The following is a 21,944-nucleotide window of genomic DNA, read 5'->3' on the forward strand; positions in this document are numbered from 1 at the left end:
ACAGTAAACGGACATTAGTACCTGGCAGGAAGCTATAGCAGTGGGCTTCCTTGGGTGTGGTGCCCGTGTTATCTGGGCAGGACTGTTACAAGGGACATCATTGGTTAAACTTGGGACATGGGGCATCTAAGCCAGGGTGGCTCCAGACCTATCCATTGAGGTTACATTTCCTTGCATGTGGACTGTCCTTTGGGAGGCTGGGTACCCACTCTACTACTGAGCTATGCCCCCCACCTCCCTCTTCCCACCCTTAACCTCCCGAAGGTGTCATGTTCTGAGGTACTTCACCTGCCTGCAAACCTGTTACCCAAAAGGCTGTGTGTCTACTGACATCTTGTGGTCATATCTTCCCCCCAACCCCCGATCAAACCTGAAATCTTTCAAAATGCTTCTGCTGGATTGGACTGGCATGGCAACATGTGAGAAAGAGATACTTGGGTACTCCCATCTTGTCTCTGCTAGAGTCAGTTTCTTCCTCCTGCCAGGGCACCCTTGAGGACCCTCCCGGACATGCCTTCAATGTCTCGTTTGACAATTTGTCTGAGAAGCAATTTGCCAACATTTTTTTCTTCCAATTTACTTATTTAATAAGACTTACTTTGTGAACAATTCCTCTCAAGTATAGTCTTATTCAGCAGTATATTTAAAGCAAGCAGACAAAGGCAGATTGCGTTCTGATGTCTTTAAAAGTCAATGGCATGATAAGAGATGATATGAAGGGGGAAGATTCTAAATCAAAAGACATTAAGACAACAACCTAATAGATATAGGAAGGGTTATTGAATCCTAGTTTGAAAAAGGCCATTTATAAAGGGAGGCATTTGGAGAAGGCTGGAATATGGACTGAGTATTAGATGATGCCAAAGTTTTCTTAACTTTTTTTTTTGAAGGGTAGAGGTAATTAGGTTTATTTATTTATTTATGGAGGTACCGGGGGATTGAACCCAGGATCTCATGGATACTAAGCATGCACATTACCACTAAGCTATGCACTCTACCACTGAGCTATACCCTCTTCCCTTATTTCTTAACTTTTGAAGTGTGGTATTGGTATTATGGTTACATGGAACAGAGTCATGATTTTTGTTTATTTTCACTGAAATATTTAAGGGTTTATTTTTGTTGAAATAATATTTAATGGAACCATATTTTCAAGTTTCAGATGGTTCAGGAAAAAATTATGTCAACAGTCATTTCTGCTGTAATGCTTTTTTGAAAACATGATTTCTTTCAGGGTCATGCATACATTAGGGAAAAATTTTGAAAATAATTTAAATTTCCTGTTTGCTTATGTGACGCTTCATCAGCAGGGCACAGAAGAGAAACACAAGTTAAGCACAGAGAATTGCACCCAGCTGCACAGGCAGACACAAAATGCATGTACAAGCTTAAAAGTCTACAAGTGCAATCATTGCCCCTCACGAATTGTGAGGATACCCAACCCATCCTGGGTTCTGACATTCTGATTTCCGGTAATTCTCCTTCCACCTCTTCATTATAACCCACAAGGTTCAGTTCTCCTGATGACCACATCTACAAGCCAACGGCAGGTCTCTTTCACGGTAAAGAGTTCTATTTCTTGTAGTGTTTGTATTTCTTAACCAGTCAACATATGAAAAAAAAATGCTGTTTTATTAGATTCTTGTTTTTTTATGTCACTGACACGTTTTGAGTGTTGAGCCCCAATCCCATTTTTCCCATAAGCCCTGTGGTTCTCATTGTGTGATTTTGCCTAGCATTGGTTAGGAACACCTGTGAACTTGCTTGAACGCGAACACCCCTGGAGCAGACAGGTTCCCGCCCACTGATGGAAACGGGCTGTTTGGTCACGTGACCTCATGCGCCTGTTGTCACTCAGGGAAATTGGGGGCGGGTATTAGCGAACTGCCCAATCAGGGGGGCAGGAGGGGAAAGTGGGTGGAGCGACGCTCAGCTGGTGCTCGGATCACAGCTCACTCCCGCTTGATCGCCCCGGGTGCCTCTCCTGCTGAGTCCTTTGAACTTTGACCTGTACTGGCCCGAGGAGCTTAAGGGACGACGCCGGGGGACACCAGAAGCCGGGGGACACCAGAAGCGAGGAAACAGTGAGTGTGGGGTGCTTGGTGTCCCAGGAAGGGAGCAGGGGTTGAGCTGAACTGGCCAAGGCTATACCTGTGCCCTCTGCGGTCCACTCCAGAGTCTGTGGACCCAAGTCTGCTGGGGGCGCCACTCTGACCTCAGCCCTCTCTGGCTCGCAGTGTGGGGCCTGGGCTGGCAGCCGAAACCCCGCGCATCCTGTCCCTTCACTGCGGGCTGTGACTTCGGCTCAGACCCCGAGCCTCTCTGGACACCTCTGCGCCGGCAGCCCCGCGTCTCCCTAGATTGTGCGATCACTACCGGGAGGGTCATCAGACTCGGTGTCTGGGTTTTGTGCGTGATCTTTGGGGTCCCAGTCCCATTTTTCTTCGCAAGGAGACCTTTTGCCTCCCGAGTTTTCCAAATGGTTGCGAAGCAGAGTCTCAAATTCACGACCCGATCCCCCTCACAGCCTAGCTCTTCCTAAGGGACTGGGAAGAAATCCCTAAATATCCAGATCCCAGCCCGCCTTCCCAAAGCCAAATTCCTCTCTGATTCACAGCATCATTATCAAGTATTTGTCCTCAGTGGCGTATTTCAATCAGAAGCAGTATTTTGTTATCATTTTCCCACACCCAGTGAATGGCTCAGTTTTAAAGGTTTATTTTTTCGTTTGTAGATATTTTACCCGCGAGGAAAGCAGAGAATAACCACGTGGAACTGCGTTGTATGAAATCCTTGTGCCTCTCCTCCCAGAATCTTTCCTGGGCACAGGCATCCCATATCCTATGGGAAGTCCTTTGGGTGTAGGCTCCTCTTGGGAAACTTTGGGTGATCTGTCCCGTCAGAATCGCCCCTCCCTGGAGTTGTCACCCTAAAAAGCTTTATTCGCCTTTTAAATGTCTCCGTTTTACAATAAATGTAAACTGAAGAAAGAGGTGAATTTCAGAAAAGTAATATATCACGGTATTGCATTGCTTGTGTTAAAACTTGTTTCCCTTTTCCCCCCTTGCCCTTAGAGGGTGTTTCTGAATCTGTTACTCATTTTGAGTGCTTTCAAATGTAATTCTAGGGCTTAGACTTGCAGAGCAGAAGGGCTCAAATATGATTAATTGTTTGCAGAACAGTTTCTTGCCATGGAAATAATAACTAACATCATTGTTTTCTGAAAGTTGTAGACAGCTGTGAGTTTCCTTGTGCAATCTTCCCTCCGTCCTTTACACGAAATCCTGGATTTGAGTGATTTTGCTGGATTGTTCAAACACTGGGTTTGTGTCATTTCAAATATCAGTGCTGGTCTGGAGCTCCTCCAGGGGGAGTAGAAGCCTGAGGTCAGTGTCTCCATGCTAAGGCCCCCTTGAGTCTGCAAAAGGATAGACTTGAAGGCCCAGTTGGTTCTTTCTTAGAAATTTATTTCCTAGTTCTGTAGAAATAATTATATTAGATGTTCTCTGTCATTTAATAATATACTTGTGGACTAAAAGATATAAGTGCTGTATAAAATCAGCCAATTATGTTAAACTAGCATATCTGCCTTTATTGTTTGTCATTAGCCTGAATAGAAAGGCCTTTAAAATTGATTTTTTAAAGACAGCATTTGAATGCATTTTGTTTGGTATTGTATTTATTCAATAAAGTAATTAGTTTAAAAAAAAAAAAGAAAAACTTTCCTCCTGCTTGCAGTTTCTGAAAAAAAGTCCAATTTGCTCCTTATCCTTGTTTCTCTATAACTAAGATTTTTTTCCCTTAGCTTCTTTCAAGATTTTCTCTGTCTTTGATTTTTATTGAGTGTGAATATATATTTCTAGGTGTGCATTTTTAAGGTTTTATCCTGTTTGGTGATCTCTGAGCTGCCTAGATCTGTGTTTTGGTGTCTTTCGCTAATTTTGTGGAAAACCTCACTCATTATTGATTCGCCTGTTTGCTCTGTTCCTATCTGCGCCTTCATGTATTCCCACTATGTGTATGTTACACCTTTTGCAATTGTTCCAAAGCTCTTGGATTTCTGTTCTTTTTATTCGTTTCTTATCTTTGCATTTAGTTTGGAAGGTTCTAGTGACATCTTCTCAAGCTTGTTGATTCTTTTTCCTCACATATTTCCACTGCAGTGATAAGTGGCCCCCCACCCCCACTGCCAAGGGGTTCTTTATTTCTGTTCAGTTCTTTTGTTTTTTATTTCTTTAATTTCCCTTTTGGCTCTTTCTCAGAGTTTCCATCTCTGCATACATGACCTATCTCTTCTTGCATGTCATTTTTTATTTCCACCAGAGCACTTAGCATATTAATCATGGTTGCTTTAAATTTCTGGTCTGATCATTCCAACATATCTGCTACCTCTGAGTCAGGTTCTTTTGCTCATCCTATCTCCTGGAGATGTGTTTTTTAAGTCTTTCATGGTACCTTTCAATTTTTTGTTGAACACCAGACGTAATGTACTGTGAAAAGGAACTGAGTTATACAGGCCTGTAGTGTGAGGTTTTGGGTTTATCTGACTTAGGGTTTGATATGTGTTGATTATTTGCTGTGGCTGCCATATCTTCAAGTGTCCTTGCTTTTGTCTCCCATGTCATCTTTGGGGGGTAGTCCAGAGACTTGTAAATAAGTTCAGAAGCATACCGTTCTTGCAGTGTTTCACTCCATTATTAGACAGGAGGCTTCGTGATGTTGTGGTACGTTGAGGTTCCATAGTCCCATGATTGGGTCTCTGTCTGTGATGGTGGGCTGTGGCCTTCTGTGATAGAATGAGAAAGATATTTGATCTTCGTCCATGGTTCCTAGCAAAGACCTCCTAAAGCCCCTGGAATTTCATGTGTGGTAAGAGTGATCAGAGCATCTTATGTTCTAATGAGGCTGATGGTTTGCTTGCCCCTAGATGGCTTCAGGATGGGGTTGGTCACCAGGAAGTCTAAGCTATGATTAAAGCCTTAGAACGTTCAGCCCAGCCCCCAACCTAAAACCCCCAAGGTAGGAAATTCCATCAAAACCTCTAAACCTTGGGATTTGGAGGGATCTGAATTGGTGTGCTGGTAGGCTGTCATGCCTGGAGGGGGCTTGGAAGCTCCCTAACCCCTGTCCCCCACTTCACCCTGTTCAATCTTTCCATTTGGCTGTTCCTGACTGTATCTTTTATAAAATAAACTGATGGTAACAAGTAAAGCATTTTGCTCAGTTCTGATAGTTGTTCCATCACATAACAAACATGAGGGATTATAGGCAACCTCTGAATTTGTTGTCGACCATGCAGAAATGTGTGTGACCTGGGTCCCACATTTGCAGCTGACATCTGATATCAGGGGCAGTCTTGCAGAACTGACTCCTGAAACTGTGAAGTCTGGTGTTAACGCTGGCTAGTGGTAGAATTGAACTGAATTGTAAGACACTCAGTTGGAACTGGAGAGTTGGAGAAGTGGTTTAGGAAAACATGGTATGTGTTTAATGTTAGGAGTTTTTTTAATTTATTTTTTCAAAAAGGCTATCAGTCTCACAAGTCTTTGTAAGTTCCCCCTCATCCTCGTCTTAGGTCAGGCAGAAAGGCTCCGGGGGTCTCAAGTTGGCAATTTTCCTCCCACCATGTCAGTTAGGTGCTGGTAAAACAGATTCTTTGAGGACAGGCATTGTTAAGAACAGAATGTGCTGGGCACATTTCAAAATTGCTGTTTTTCTGGCTCGCTTTCCAGTTTTGGAAACAGCCCTGTGATTAATGCTTTGCTAGATCTGAGTTGTTAATTTTAAATTTGTTCGCTTTTTCTGGTGAGGCTAGGACTGTCACCTTCTAAGCTCTTTACGTCTGATTCCATTTTTTTTAGTGTTTGACTGCTGACAGCTTTAAAAGCCTCACCCTGCCTTCTTCTCCTGGTGTCCCACATCTGTACATGGTGACAAGAAGGCCTAGGTGCTCACTCCTTTGGTGCTAGCAAGAGATTAAATCCCTGGAAGCCCCTGCCTCTGTGGGCAAAATCTCACCCTAGCCCACCCCCTAATCACAATGAAAAACTCAGGCCAGGCTCCTTCCCTTGTTCTGTCAAGGCATCTCCCAGCTGCCTGAGAGCCTGCCCTGCCCTCCCCAGACACTTTAACTATGAAAGTAATAACCTCTTTCACACATTCTTGGCAGTAATGTGCTGTCAACCGGATCTAGGGTGGGGCCCATCTAACACAGGCGGTTACCGTACAGTTATAGAAAGGATTAGGTACACTTTGCTTAATTGTTCTATTGATAAATACTCCAGATTTTTATGTATCAGTCCATGCCACCCTTTGTTTTAAAAGGTATATATGATGATGAATTTATGTAATCCATTTTTTTCTAACTAGACACATGGTTTGTTACTAATTTTTGCTGCCAAAACTGTGAATGGAAACTCAGATTGCCACCTTACAGGGCAAACAAACCTGTACAAGTTATTTTCCAAACTGAATTTCTTCTTAAAATTTTTACCATAAAATATATTCAGGAAAAAGTGTACAAAATGTTTTGTGGTAAGATTTAGTAGTAATAGAAACATCCTTGGAACCATCATGAATATTCATAAACGGCCAGTGGGCAGTAGTTAGAGCGACCTGATGTTCTAGTCCATGACTCAACTCAGTCCTGCCCCAAACATGACCATGGTTGTGATTCTTTGTTTAGCCTTCATACCTTCACCATGTATTATTTTTCACTCAGCAATGAGCTTTCAATTTTAACCTCCTTTAATCTTTCAATAAAATCAGTATTTTTTCTCTCTTTTTTAATTAACTTTTTTTTTTAAACGGAGGTTCTGGGAATTGAACCCAGGATCTTGTGCATGCTAAGCATGCACTCCACCACTGAGCTATACCCACCCGCCCCCAGTATTTTTTTTAATTTCTCATTTTTTATTGAAGTATAGTCTGTTTACAGTATTAGTTTCATGTGCACAGTAAAGCGATTCAGATATACATATATATACATACATACATGTATTTTTGATTCTTTTCCATGACAGGTCTTTACAAGAAATTGAATATAGTTCCCTGTGCTATACAGTAGGTCCTTGTTGTTTATCTATTTTATATATAGTCGTGTGTATCTATTAATCCCAAATTCCTAATCTTCCCCCTTCCCTTTTCCTCCCTGGTACCACAGTGTCAACAAATCAGTATTAATGGAATTACATTAAAAATGTTTCCTGGTGGTTTCTTTGCCTCCGTGTTTCACACATGCTAGTATCTGAAGCTTCAGCCCTGGTCTAGGACTGTGAGGTTCGTCCTCCCACCAGAGCCAAGTGCCCCGGAGGCCTGGGGACTTTTCAAAGTACCAAATGAGTGGGGATGGGGAGGGCTGGACAGACGTCTCCCCTAGGAAAAGGCCAAAGGTCAAAGTGGAGCCAGACTCATTACGTATGACGAGGTCAGTTTTAAGTGTCTGTGAAGAAGGGCCACAGTTCTGTGAGGCCCTCACACCCTTATGGTTCCAGGTGATGCTGGTGGAGAGGACAGTTCCGGTCCACTTCCGGGACAAGGTCGGCTCAAAGACTCGACCTCTGACCTGCTGTCACTCAGGCACGGGGGGGCGGGGCCCTGTGAACTGTCCAATCAGGGCAGTCGCCGGTTATTTTACGTGGCGGCGCCGCTCGGGTGACGGTGGACGGCGTGGACTGCGTGCTCGGTGCCGCTCGCTCTGGCCGCGGACTACATCACCTTCTGCTGGCTTTAAAGGCCCCAGGTGGCTGCGCCACGTTTCATGTTGCGGTGACCTGCACTTGCCGCAGCAGTCGTAGGGTGGACGATCGGAAACCCCTGAAGCCGAAAAATGGTGAGTGTGCAGATCGGGTGCTGGGAGACAGTGGGGCTGGGGGCGCCCGGGGGGCTGATGGAACCGGGCCTCCTCGCGGCCAACTCCGGAGCCTTCCGACCAGGAGTCGGCCGGTGACGCGGCACGCAGCAGGGGCGGGGCTGGGCCGACAGCGGGGATCCCTCGGCGTCCGGTCCCGTCCTGCGCATCCGAGTCTCCCCCAAATTGTCCGGTGGCCATGGGGAGGGTCACGGGGCAATCGTGACTTGGTCTCCAGGGTTCGTGTGTGGGAAGAGGGGCTGTGATCTGTGGGATTACCCCCTTTCTTTCCAGGGAAATCATTTTACCCTCACTTTTTAAAGTGTTTGAGGAGGTTCTCAAATCCACGACCCTGTCTCCCCAAGCCTAGCGCTTCCTAGGTCAGACAATCCTTAAATTTCCAGATTGCCCCCCCCCCCCAATTCCCAAATGCCATCTTTCGCCTACCCCGTTCATAGGTTCAATATTAACTGTTTTCCTCTGTGGTACATTTCAAACCGGTGCAGGCTTTTGTTTATCACTTATTCACAGAGCCATGGATGGCTCTTCTTAAAGATTTATATTTATAGATATGAGAGGAAACCAGAGAATAACCACCCGGAATACGTTGTATGGAATCCAGGTGACTCTCCTCTCAGAATCTTTCTTGGTCACATTCTATGGGAAGACCTTTGGGTTGGAGGGTCCTCTAGGGAAATCTTCCTGAATGATCTGTTTTTTCATCACTGCCACTTTGCGTTTCGTACTTTGAAAAAATTTATTCACTTATTTGAGGCTTAGTTTTTCAATGAAGTTAAATTTTATTTATTCAGTAGACCTCGAGAGACACTATAAAGTTTTTCCAAAGAGGCAATAAAGGTGAAATTTCAGAAAAAATTGCATTATTATATGCTGTTTGTTAAAAATACTGTTCCCCTTTTTCTTACCCTGAGTGGATGTAGTTATGTTCTGAGGTCTGTTCTTTTGGGTGATTTCAAGTAGCATATCACGGCTTAGATTTGCAACATCTAGAAGTGTTCCAGTATGATTAATTGTTTACAAATCAGTTTCTTTTTTTGGAAATAATAAGAAACTGACATCTTTATTTTCTGATAGGAATAGACATTTGTGAGTTTTCTTGTTGAACAAATAAAATTGCCTTATAATTTTCGTTCCTCCTTTACACATAAACACTGGGAAGAGTGATTTGGCTGGATTGGAAACACTGGGTTTGTCATTTAAATTATCAGTGGTGATCCAAAGTATTGTGACTGGGGAGCAGAGGCCTGAGGCCAGTGACTCCAAAAAAAAAAAAAAAAGCGCCCCTTGAGTCCATGATGGGGGTTTTCTTTGGCCTGGATGTTTTTACATGTTTATATTTGAGTTTTGCATCCATGATATAGGTGTACTCAGAGTGTAATCTATGTATTGAAAAAGTCTGTGTTCAGGAGTTCTGTGTCATGGAGAAAGGGTTTATGAATTTGGGAGTTTGAGTCAGAATCTTAAACTGCATCTGCTTGAGAGCTTCCTCACTGTGAGTATGTGAGTTTGTTCCATGACTGTTTAGGGTCTACCCCCTTCACCAGAGACGGGCCCGCCTTAGGGGTTATATCTCAGCCTGGGGTATCCAGACCCCAGGCCTGGAATTGTTTTTAACTTTCTAAATGTGGGTTTTCCTTGTTAACTGTGGGCAAGCAGGCTGAGCTGATTTGAATATTTGTGTTTCTCTTCTTTAGGTACCTTTATCTATTGAATATTTCAGTCCTTTAAGTCTAGTTTCCCTTAGCAGTTTGCAATTTTATTTGCTTGATAAGTGTATAAGATTTTTGATTTCTTAGGCTTTGAAAAGTAAGTTGATTGAAAAATGTGTGTAAGGCAAGGAAATCCTGGAACCACACAGAATTTTTGTTCCTTTTAGGCATCAGAATCTCAAGCTGTGAGATGGGTGTGCTTAAGTTCTCAGGCACATTTTTCATTTTTAGATCAGTTTTTGTGTGTGACCATAGAGAACTTTGATATTTAAAAGGCTGTACAATTCTTAAGGCAAATGAATTTCTACTTGGATTGATGAGTAGAAAAAACTATTGAATTTCTGTTTTAATTGATATGCAAAAAACTACTCAGACTTGGGGAAATCTTTGAAAATCCTAGCAGGTTTCTTCGTGGATTAAATCCAACCCCCTAAGGCATTATAATATGCTATTCATTCCTGACAATATCCCCAGTGTGAAATATAGTAGAGGGACACACTCTGATGTCACTTGTCCTTTTAGCTAGACATTTGAAATTTTTCCCTTATTATAGTTTGCAGTTTTATACCCATTAGTGTTTAAAGAATTAAATCTTAGAATGATTTCCTCTGTAGAAAAGTTTAAATTAAATTTAAAGTAGCAAAAGTTAATTAAAACAGACTTTTAAAAAATTGTATCATTTAATTATTTTATTTTGGCAGAGGAGGAGGTAATTAGGTTTATTTACTTTTGGAGGAGGTACTGGGGATTGAACCCAGGACCTTGTGCATGCTAAGCATGCACTCTTATCACTTGAGCTATACTCTCCCCCCAAAACATACTATTAAACAGTAAAGTATGTATATAAATTTCTCTGTTAGTTTTAAATAATGCTTGTAAAGGATTTAAAAAGTCATAAGAAACTACTAGACTTCCAAAAAGTTGTAAGATATGAAATGATGAGATTTCAGGTTTTTTAGAATATTTTAGGTTTACAGAAAAAGAAAGTACAGAGAGTTCCCACTTGACCACTCTGCATCCACATAGTTTGTGTTATTTTTTTACATCTCATATTATGGTGGCATATTTGTTACAATTGATGGATCAATACTGATGCATAAAAGTCCATTGTTTTATATTAGCATTGACTCCTTGTGTTACACAATCTATGGTTTTTGCCAGGTGTATAATGACATGTGTCCATCATATCTATATCATGTAGAATAGTTTCACTTCCCTAAAAATACCTTGTGCTCCACGTATCCATTCATCCCATCCTCAAACCCCCAAATCCTTCACAAGCAAAGATCTTTTTACTGGCTCATAGTTTTGTCTCTTCCAGAATGTCATATACTTGGAATCATGAAGTGTAGCCTTGTCAGAGTGTCTTCTTTCGCTTAACAATATGCTGTTAAGTTTACTGTTTTGTTTGCTCAAATCATGCTCAGAGACTGAGGTTGCCTTTGCCAGTAATTTATTTAACACAGATTCACTACAGGAATTATGATTTCTAATATTTCATAAGCCAATAGCAAACAGGGAAATGTCTCTTTATAAGCCAGTAAAGAAATAACATACCTCAAACCAATGATAGATTAATTACATTATTGTTCCAGTTAAAGGGAAGATGAAAGAAATAAAGTCCAAATGTAGTTGAATTGTACCTTTATATGAATTCTTGGTAGAGTCAGTCCTTCCAACTAAAAGCTGGGTATCAGATGCCAGTTTAGGTCCGTCCCTGGTGGGAGATGTAGCTACTGGGTGAAGGCACTAGTGTTGGCAGGCAAGGCAGGCTGCTCCTAACGAGGTTATTCCAGGGACTGTTACATGGCTTGCCCCACTGCCTATGAGGAGTAGGCCCACCAAGGCAGGAACAAATGCCCCTTCTCTTCCTGAGAGTGCCTCACTGGAAGGTTTAACACCAGTGCTGTCCAAGAGTAGCCTGGCCACAGCCAGAGCAAGTGTCGCATGATCGTCCTAGAGCTGTTTAGATCAACAGAGAGTGGCCTTGCCCAGACCAAATGCTCTCAGTAAGTTCTCACAGATTCTTGGTATTTAAAGTTTAAATGTCCATCACATGAGTGTTGCTCCTCCATATGTTCGTATTAATGATAAGCACAATTTCATCATCATCAAGATGTCATCATCTTGACATGGCCTCCCCAGTGTAAACAAATTCACATTAAAAAAAAATTGAAGTATAGTTAGTTACAATGTGTCAATTTCTGGTGTACAGCACAGTGTCCCAGTAATGTATATATATACATATATTTGTTTTCATATTCTTTTTTATTAACGGTTATTACAAGATATTGAATGTAGTTCCCTGTGCTATACAGAAGAAAAATTTTAAATCTATTTTTTTGTATAGTGGCTAACATCTGCAAATCTCAAACTCCCAAATTTATCCCTTCCCATCCCCTTTACCCTGGTGACCATAAGTTTGTCTGCTGTGCCTGTGAGTCTGTTTCTGTTTTGTAGATGAGTTCATTAGTGTCCTCTTTTTTTCTTTTTTTAGATTCTGTATATGTGTGATATCATATGGCATTTTTCTTTCTCTTTTGGCTTACTTAGAATGATGATCTCTAGGTCCATCCATGTTGCTGCAAATGGCATTACTCTATTCTTTTTATTTTTACGGCTGAGTAATATTCCATTGTATAAATATACCACAACTTCTTTATCCAGTCATCTGTTGATGGACATTTAGGTTGCTTCCATGTCTTGGCATTGTAATTAATGCTGCTATGTACATTGGGGTGCATGTGCAAATTCACTCTTAGACCAAAACATTTTTACTTGAAACATAAACAAGTAGATCAAAACAACTTCACTTAAGCCATAAATAGTGAATTTGCAATAGTAAGAACCAATACACAACAGTTACCTCCTTGTCTGTTCATGGCCTGCCTGATAGCTCATCTCGTTTTATCACTGAACAGTATTTCATCACATGGATAAACCACAAGTTGTTCATTCTACCACTGAAGGATATCTTGCTTAATGCTGGTAAGTCTTGGCAATTATACATAAAATACCTATAGACATTCATTTGCATGTTTCTGTCTGAAGACAAGTTTTCAGCTCATTTGAGTAAATAGCAAGGAGTATAATCTAGGAGGTAGATTTTATGGTAGGGGTATGTTTAGTTTTATAAGAAACTGCCTGTCTTCCAAAGCAGGTGTACCATCTTTCATTCCCAGCAATAAATAAGGATTCCTGTAGATTCACATCTTTATCAATATTTGGTGTTGAGTGTTTTGAATTTTACCCATTCTGATAAGTGTCTAGTGATAATCTATTTGTTTTCTTGGCAATTTCCTCATGACATTTAATGTTGAGCTTCTTTTCATATGCTTCTTTAACATCCATATATGTTCTTTGGCTTAGGAAAATGTGGTACGTATGTACAACAGAATATTACTCAGCCATGCAAAGAAATGAAATAGTGCCATTTGCAGCAACATGATGGACCTAGAGAATATTATACTTAGTGAAGTAAATCAGACAAAGAAAAACAAATACTATATGATATCACTTATATGTGGAACCTAAAAAATACAGATGAATCTATATATATAATGGAAACAGACTCACAGACATAGAAAACTAACTTAGGGTTACCAAAGGGGAGAGGGAAGAGGGAGGGACAAATTAGGAGTGGGATTAACAGGTATAGACTACTGGATATAAAATAGATAAGCAACAGGCATTTACTGTATAGCACAGGGAATTATATTCAATATCTTATAGTAACCTATAACAGACTATAATCTGAATCACTATGCTGTATACCTGAAACTAACACACTGTTGTAAATCAACCATAATTTCAATTTAAAAAATTGAAATATGCAAGAATTAGCAAAGTGTGACACAGACATGAAGTGAGCAAATGCTGTAGGGAAGGTGGCACTGACAGACTTGCTCGGTGCTGTGTTACTACAAAAACCTTCAATTTATTTAAAAAAAACCAGTATCTGCAAAGCACAATAAAGTGGAGCACAATAAAATGAGATTGCGCACGTAGGTCTTTGCTTTGTGATACCAAAGGCTTACATAGAATATCTTATAACAGTCTGTTTTAAGTTGATAACAATTTAAGTTTGAAAACATTCTAAAACTCTATACTATTGCTGCCCCCTCCCATGTTTCTGATGTCACAATTTATATCTTTTTATCTTATATACCCATTTACAAATTACTGTAGCTATAATTATTTTTCCTATTTTTTGTCTTTCAACCTTCATACTTGATTTGTAAGTGATTTACCCACCAAATTTACATTAGATTGTTCCAAATTTTTCCTACAGATTTACCATTAATAGATTTATCCTTTAATATGTTTTTCTGTTACCTTTTGTTTTGCTGAAAGTCCCTTCAGTGTTTTTTGCAAGGCAGGTCTAGTAGTGATGAACTTCTTTAGCTTTTGCATGTCTGGAAAACTTTTTCTCCAATTTTGATGGATAGCTTTGCTGTATAGACTATTCTTGGTTGGCGGGGTTTTTTGTTTGTTTGTTTTTATTCAGCGCTTTGGATAAATCATGCTACTCCCTCTAGCCTGCAGAGTTTCTGCTGAGAGTCTTATCAGGGTTCCCTTGTATGGAACAGGTTGTTTTCTCTTCCTTTCTTTAAGATTCTCTCCTTGTCTTTAACTTTTAACACTTTATAATGTGCCTTGGTGTGGGGACTTGTTGGGTTTATCTCTTTTGGTACTCTCTGGGCTTCCTAAATCTAGATTTTGGTGGTGTTCCCCCACGTTAGGGAAGTTTGTAGCCATTATTCCTTCAGATAAGTTTTCTGCCATTTTCTCTCCCTCTTCTTCTTTTGGGACTCCTATAATACAAATGTTGTTGGTCTCGTTGATGTCATCCTGTAAGTTTCTTAAGCTGTCTTCATGCTTTTTTTTCTTTCTTTTTGTTTCTCTGATTGGATGAGTTCTACTGCGCTGTCCTTATGTTCACTAATCTTTTTTTCTCTTCATCTAGTCTGCTTTTGAGCCCCTCTTTTGTATTGTCCAGTGCAGTTACTGCACTGTTCAGCTCTGTGACTTCTGTTTGTTATTTCATTATGTTTCCTCTCTCTTTGTTGAAATTCTCACTTTGTTCATCCATTTTTCTCCAGAGCTAGGTAAGCATCTTTATGATCAGTGTTCCCTGTCATCTCCTTTTTGATTGATTTCTTCTTTTTCTGAGGTTTTTATCTTGTTCGTTTGGAACATATTGCTCTGTTTCTTTGTTTTGTGTGACTCTCCTGTGTTGGGTCCTATGCATTAGATGGAACAGCCACCTCTCCCAGTTTTGAAGGATTGACTCATGTAACCTTATCATTCAACCCCGCCCTAGTTCTTGGTTGTCTCAGACTCTTGCAATTATCCAAGATTATTTTATTTTTAGTGATTTCCAGTATTTGAGGGTGTGCCAGGACCTGTTAGTGCCCCAAAGGGGAGGATCTCAGCCAGCACCTAGATTCAGGCTGATTGGAGGCCAGACCCTCAGGCAGCAGCTTTTGAAGTATTCAGGACACCTTTTTAAGAAAGACCGGGAAATAGGTGTTTCTGTCTGCTCCTTTGTGCTGAGCCCTGGGGTGATAGCCAGTTAAGAACTGTTTCATTCTTTGCTATTGTCCCTTTGAACCTGTGAACACAACCCTGCTGGCCACCATAGCCAGGCTGTCAAGGAACGTGTCCTTTCGGCAGCAGAGACAAAGCTGGGGCACCAGACATAAATACACTCCTTTCTCAGAAACGCCAGTGTCCTGAAGTGGGGCAAAGGGGCGGGGGTGAAGATAGCGCCCATCATCCTCCCCAGTTTCCGGAGAGGATGCAGTTGGGCCCTAGATGTGAGCTTGATCAGAAGCCTACCTCTCAGGCACAACTGTGAGGATAAGCTAGTAGGCCTCTTTCACAGATACTGGTGACCTGGAGCAAAGCCAAGGGAGGGCACAGAGATGGTGCTCTCCAGCTTTCATTCCTGGAGAGTGTCTCAGTAGGCCTCTAGGTGTGTGTCAAACAGACGCCTGCCCCTCGGGCTGAAGCTTCCGGACAAGCAAATAGGCCTCTTTCACAGAAAGATTAGGGGTGCGTTTCAGTCTCATGACTGTTCTGTGCCTTGGGGGTGGTAGCCAGCCAAGACCTGTCTCTCAATTTGTTACAGCCCCTTGGGACCCATGAACAAAGGCCCCGCTGGTCACCAGAACCAGGTGATTTGGGTGGTGTCCCCTGGGCAGCAGCCACCAAAATTGGGGTCTGGACTGGTGTAGATTAATGCCACTGTGGTCTAAGAGCATATTTTGTATGATTTCTGTTCTTTCAAACTTGTCAAGATGTGTTTTATGTCCCGGAAGGTAGTTTGTCTTGTTGAGAGTCCCATGTGAACTTCAGAATGTTTACTCTGCTATTGGTGGATGCAGTGGTCTGTGGCTTTCAGTAGGGCCAATTGTTTGATGGTTCTATTCAGTTCAGTTCTGTCCTTCCTGATATTTTGCCTCCTAGAACTCTTGTACTACTGACATTCACCGGACGGGAGATGCTGATGAGCAGAAATGGATTGATCTATTTCTCATTGTGTTTTTATCAGTTTTTGCCTCATGTATTTTGTCACTCTGTTATTAATGCACATATGAAGAATTGCTGTATTTTGGAGATTAGACTCCTATGTATAATTTCCTCTTTATCTCTGATCTTTCTTTGGTCTGAAGTCAGCTTTGTCTGAAATAAACATGCTCTTCCAGCTTTCTTTTGATTACTGTTGGAATGGTATGTCTTTCTCCATCCTTTTACTTTAAATTTGTGTCTTTATATTTACATCTTGTATTTTATGTCTTGTAGACAGCATATAATTAGGTTTTTAAAAAAATCTGTTGTTCTTCATCTATTTTATATATAGTAGTTAGTATCTGCAAATCTTGAACTCCCAATTTATCCCTTCCCACCCCTTTATCCCCTGGTAACCATAAGTTTGTTTTCTATGTCTGAGTCTGTTTCTGTTTTGTAGATAAGTTTGTTTGTGTCTTTTTTTTTTTTTTCCAAGATTCCACGTTAGTGATATATGGTATTTTTCTTTCTCTTTCGGGCTTACTTCCTTAGAATGACAATCTCTGGGTCCATCCCTGTTGCTGCAAATAGCATTATTTCATTCTTTTTTTTAATGGCTGAGTACTGTTCTACTGTATGAATATACCACATCTTTTTTATCCAGTCATCCATTGATGGACATTTAGGGTGTTTCTATGTCTTGGCTATTGTACATAGTGCTGCTGTGAATATTGGGGTGCCTGTATCTTTTCAAATTAGAGTTCCCTCCGGATATACGCCCAGGAGTGGGATTGCTGGATTTTATGGTAAAATAGTCCTGTAAAGCTTGTGCAGCATTTATTGCAGACTCGGTTTCTCCATTCTCTGTGACCCATTTCATGGGGCTTGGAAGTTATTCAGAAGTTAGAGGTCAGACAACTTGGCCTTATGTGACAGGCTAAAGACACAACAACTTCAACCTCCACAAAAACCCTATACACAGTGAGCCTCAGGGCTGCTTCTCACCGGTTTTTAGCACATATAGGCAGACATGCTGAAATGATAAATGATGAAAGATCTCTTCAGTCAAACCCTGAGCGTGTACCCTGGCCCTTGCTAACCTTGAGGAACAGGTTGAGAGCTGCATATCTACTATATATAAAATAGATAAACAGATTTCTTCTGTACAGCACAGGGAACTATATTCAATATCTTGTAGTAACCTATAATGGAAAAATAGGAAAATGAAAAAAAATACATAAAGGTAAAAAAACTTACCAGAAAAAAAAGAGTATTTTAATGTAGCCAGGTGCATCTGGCTACTCCTGATCACCTGGAGTACCTCAGGCCAGTATGGTGAGGTGACCCTTGTTACAAGGTGGATTTCCACAGGCCTCCTGGACTTTCATGTTTGGTGATGGGCATAGAAGAAAAAGCTTCCAGTTCTTCACTGTGCTTTATTTATTAAAAACTCAGGCAGACTTGACCCCATACATCATGGTGTGCTGCGTTAAATGGTAGGTAATAGGGAAGGAGATGAGTTTTTCTCACGAGAAATTGATGTGCTTAAAATGACATTTGTTTCATTTGTGTAGCATTTCTCTCATTTCTCCAAGGCGCTCTAGACCCTGCCATTAGAGAGCAATGACATTTCAAGTGACAGTAAAGATGCATAAATAATTTGCATGTGTTCATTTTGCTGTTAAATTTATGAGTAAGTTTCTGATGACCAAGACATTAATATAAATGTTTGAAGATGACAGAATCATACATGACCTTCCTGTAAATTGAGTATAAATCCCCTGTGCTGTCAGAATCACACATCTTACTTAAATCACAATTGGGATGTTTTAGGACTCAGTGACCTTTGAGGATGTGGCTGTGAACTTCTCCCTGGAGGAGTGGGCTTTACTGGATCTTTCGCAGAAGAAGCTTTACAGAGATGTGATGCAGGAAACCTTTAGGAACCTGGCCTCAGTAGGTAAGGATGACAGCATTCCTTCACTTCTTCAATTAGGGAACAAGTATTTCTTGCCCATCAACATTGTTCCATGATGTGGAATGTAGGAAAAGAGTCCCACAGTCCTCCCTTATCCATGGGGGATACGTTCCCAGACCACCAGTGGATGCTTGAAACTGCAGATAGTACTGATTTTTCCTATATCCACATAGCTACGATAAAATTTAATTTAGAAATTAGGTGCACAGTCAGAGATTAATAACAACTGAGAATAGAACAATTGTAATACACATGCACTTAACTTGTATGATGTAACTTTTGCAGTTTGAGATGAGACAGCAAACTAAGATCAGTTTCTTTTTTTTCACCATTTCACAGAAGATTCATTGTTTACTGTAGATCTTAGCAACGTCAGCATATGAATTTTTTTTCTTCCCTTAAGCTGAGAACTTTGATCTTTTCACTTAAAGGAAGCATTTTTACAGATTCTCTTTAGTGTGTCTTAGTTGCCAGCATCGCTGTTCTTGCACTTTGGGCCATTATTAAGTAAAACGAGGATTACCTGAACACAAGCGCTGCGATACCACCACAGTGATCTGATTATCAAGATGGCTGCTAAGTGACTAACAGGCAGGTGGCATATACAGCACGGATACATTGGATGAAGGGATGATTCATATGCTGGGCAGGACATCGCAGGATTTCATCATGCTACTGAGAAGGGCACACAGTTTAAAACTATGAATTGTTCATTTCTGGAATTTTCCATTTAGTATTTCAGACTCCAGCTGAGCACAAGTAACTGAAACCATAGAAAATGAAACTGGATAAAGGGGGGCTGTTGTACGTTGTTAAATAAACTATGCGTGGTCACACCTCATCATGGACCTAGAATCGAATCATTTTTTTATAATTTCTAATAATTTGCATTATTTTTCTGGGCTTGTATTTTAGGAGAAAAATGGGACAATCATAACATAGAAGATTGGAACAAAACCCAGGGGAGAAAACTAAGGTGAGTCACACTCACAGTAGATAGCAGTGTCCCACACTAGAATCCTAGATGTCATAAATTTTTAAAAACCAGCAAATAAAACAAATCTAACGCCAGCTTCAAATTTATTTATCCTTAAATTCCTTTCACCAAAAACATTTACTTAAATGTGACATAGACGTTCAGTGTTTACAACTTTATTCACTTTTGGAAACAATATTGAGAAACCCCATATGTTAATAACACTGTTTTCATTAAAGCTACGGGTCAAATTTTCTTAAGAGCTTTCAGTTTATTCACCCTCAAATAATTCAAAAAGGGCAGAAAACCTTCACTTTTGCTGTAAAATATAAAAATGTATTATACTATAATATTCTAGTAATGTGAAATTGTTAGAGAAATCATTAACAATTTCTCATTTTTTACAGAAGTCATATGGTAGAAAAACTCTCTGAAAGCAAAGAAGGTGGTCAACACGGAGAAACCGTCAGCCAGATCCCAAATCTTAATCTGAACAAGAAAACTCCTTCTGAAGTAAAACCATGTGAATGTAATGTGTGTGGGAAAGTCTTCACGCGTCCTTCATTCCTTAATAGGCACATCAGATCTCACACTGGACACAAACCATATGAGTATCACGAATATGAGGAGAAGCCATATAAATGTAAGGAGTGTGGGAAAGCGTTCAGTCACCACAAATCTGTTCACAGACATGAAAGGACTCACACTGGAGAGAAACCGTATGAGTGTAAGGAATGTGGGAAAGCCTTCACATGGCTCACAACCTTTCGAAGACACATGATAATGCACACCGGAGATGGACCCTATAAGTGTAAGGAATGTGGGAAAGCCTTTAGTTGTTCCACTTCGTTTCGAGCACATGAAAGAACTCACACTGGGGAGAAACCGTATGTGTGTAAACAGTGTGGCAAATCCCTCAGGTCTCCTCTAGGTTTGCGAATACACGAAAGAAATCACACTGGAGAAAAGCCCTATGAATGTAAGCAGTGCGGTAAAGCCCTCAGTTGCCCCAGTTCCTTTCGAAGACACGAAAGGACTCATAGTGCAGAGAAACAATATGAATGTAAACAGTGTGAGAAAACCTTCAGTTCTCCTCTAGGTTTGCGAATACATGAAAGAATTCACACTGGAGAGAAACCCTATGAATGTAAGGAATGTGGGAAAGCCTTCGTTTCTCATTCAAGCATTCGAACACACATGATAACTCACACTGGAGATGGACCTTATAAATGCAAGGAATGTGGGAAAGCATTCATCTGTCCCAGTTCATTTCGATCACATGAAAGGACTCACACTGGAGAGAAGCCATACGAATGTAAACAATGTGGCAAAACTTTCAGTTGGCCCAGTTCCTTTCGAATACATGAAAGAACTCATACTGGAGAGAAGCCCTATGAATGTACAGAATGTGGGAAGACATTCATTTATCGCACAACCTTTCAAGGACACATGCGAAAGCACACTGGAGAGAAACCCTATAAATGCAAAGAATGTGGGAAAGCTTTCATTTCTCCCTCAAGTGTTCGAACACACATGATAACGCACACTGGAGATGGACCCTATAAGTGTAAAGAGTGTGGGAAAGCCTTCAGCTTCCCCAGTTCGTTTCGGATACACGAAAGGACCCACACTGGAGAGAAGCCCTATGCGTGTAAACAGTGTGGTAGGGCCTTTAGTTGTTACACATCCTTTCGAACACATGAAAAAACTCACACTGGAGAGAAACCCTATGAGTGTAAGGAATGCGGGAAAGCCTTCATTTATCGCACTACCTTTCGAGGACACGTGAGAATGCACACTGGCGAGAAACCATACAAATGTAAAGAATGTGGGAAAGCCTTCAGTCGTCCCAATTCCTTTCGAAGGCATGTACGGTCTCATACTGAATAGAAACCTCTTGAACGTAAGCAGTGTGGGGAAACCAGTTGGCCTTCATTTTTGCATATGGAAACTCCCACTGGAAAGAAATCTTATATAAGATATACGAGAACACTGTATAATGTTCTAGAAAACAATGGCGCGGAAGAATAATTGTAAAAGTTGTAAACCTATTGTCATAAACTCAAAGAATTATTTTGAGTTATATTGTCTCATTATGAGTGCCTCATTCTTAAAGCATATCTGTCAACTGTGGATATTTACTGCTTACTTTCAAAAATGAACCTTGAGGTGAGATAATTCTGTAAGCACTCTAGGCAACACTGTGTAAGATTACAGGTATTGTTTTGTTCTTAAATCAGTTAACTTTTTTTTTTTTTCCTGTTTAGGAGCTTGTTTGATCCAGGGTTGAATTGACATGTATTTCTAATATGCAAGTTGTTTAATTTTTACATTTTGATTGTCCTGTAAGTGTGGGGCTGTTGATACATGACGTTTTGGTATCTGTTGGGGTTTTCCTGTTGGCCTCCTGTAGTGCTGGGTACTGGCTATCCCTCACCCGTTGTATCTTCCATCTTTCTTATGAAAAAACCTACCATTGGCCAGAAGAGCCTCATTCTGTTTTCCTTGCTAGTAAAAGATGGCATAAAGTTGTAAATATGCAAAGTTTGTCATAGAGTATAGTCTCATGTGAATTATTTCCATATTTTGCCCTTTGCTCTTTGTCATTTCTTCTGGCTGGGATTTGAATGAGACTTTGCATTAAGACAGACCTGTCACTGGACAATAAAATGTAGAAGATGAAGATGGCTCTCCTAAATTGTTTTGTCACTTGGGTAGTGTGACATTTTCTAGAGTCTGTTTCTTTTATGGTTGCATGTGAGAATTCACCTGTAGCCTCACTCACATGAGATCTGGAATGCAGAGGTACAAGTGGCATTAGGCAGGTTTCGGAGCCACCGTGCAGGGTGATGGGCAGGCGTAGGAGTTTAGAGGATACTTGCTTCCAGCCTGTTTTCC

At 40.8% G+C, this 21,944-nt stretch overlaps 1 protein-coding gene across 2 annotated transcripts; it reads left to right on the plus strand.

The window, feature by feature from the left end:
- The first annotated feature begins 1,934 nt into the window (after positions 1-1,934).
- Positions 1,935-21,603, plus strand: LOC102522657 (zinc finger protein 709). Of its 2 annotated transcripts, XM_014559591.2 has the most exons (5): positions 1,935-2,084; positions 7,494-7,831; positions 17,926-18,052; positions 18,986-19,046; positions 19,454-21,603. In XM_014559591.2, exons 2-5 carry the CDS (start codon positions 7,829-7,831, stop codon positions 20,934-20,936), a joined length of 1,674 nt encoding a protein of 557 aa, XP_014415077.1. In that variant the 5' UTR covers positions 1,935-2,084; positions 7,494-7,828; the 3' UTR covers positions 20,937-21,603. The 2 variants fall into 2 exon arrangements, with proteins under 2 accessions (XP_014415077.1, XP_032321627.1); XM_032465736.1 differs by lacking the exon at positions 7,494-7,831.
- Positions 21,604-21,944: the final 341 nt, after the last annotated feature.

This window comes from Camelus ferus, chromosome 22, assembly GCF_009834535.1.
Source record: "Camelus ferus isolate YT-003-E chromosome 22, BCGSAC_Cfer_1.0, whole genome shotgun sequence".
Taxonomy (NCBI): Eukaryota; Metazoa; Chordata; class Mammalia; order Artiodactyla; family Camelidae; genus Camelus; species Camelus ferus.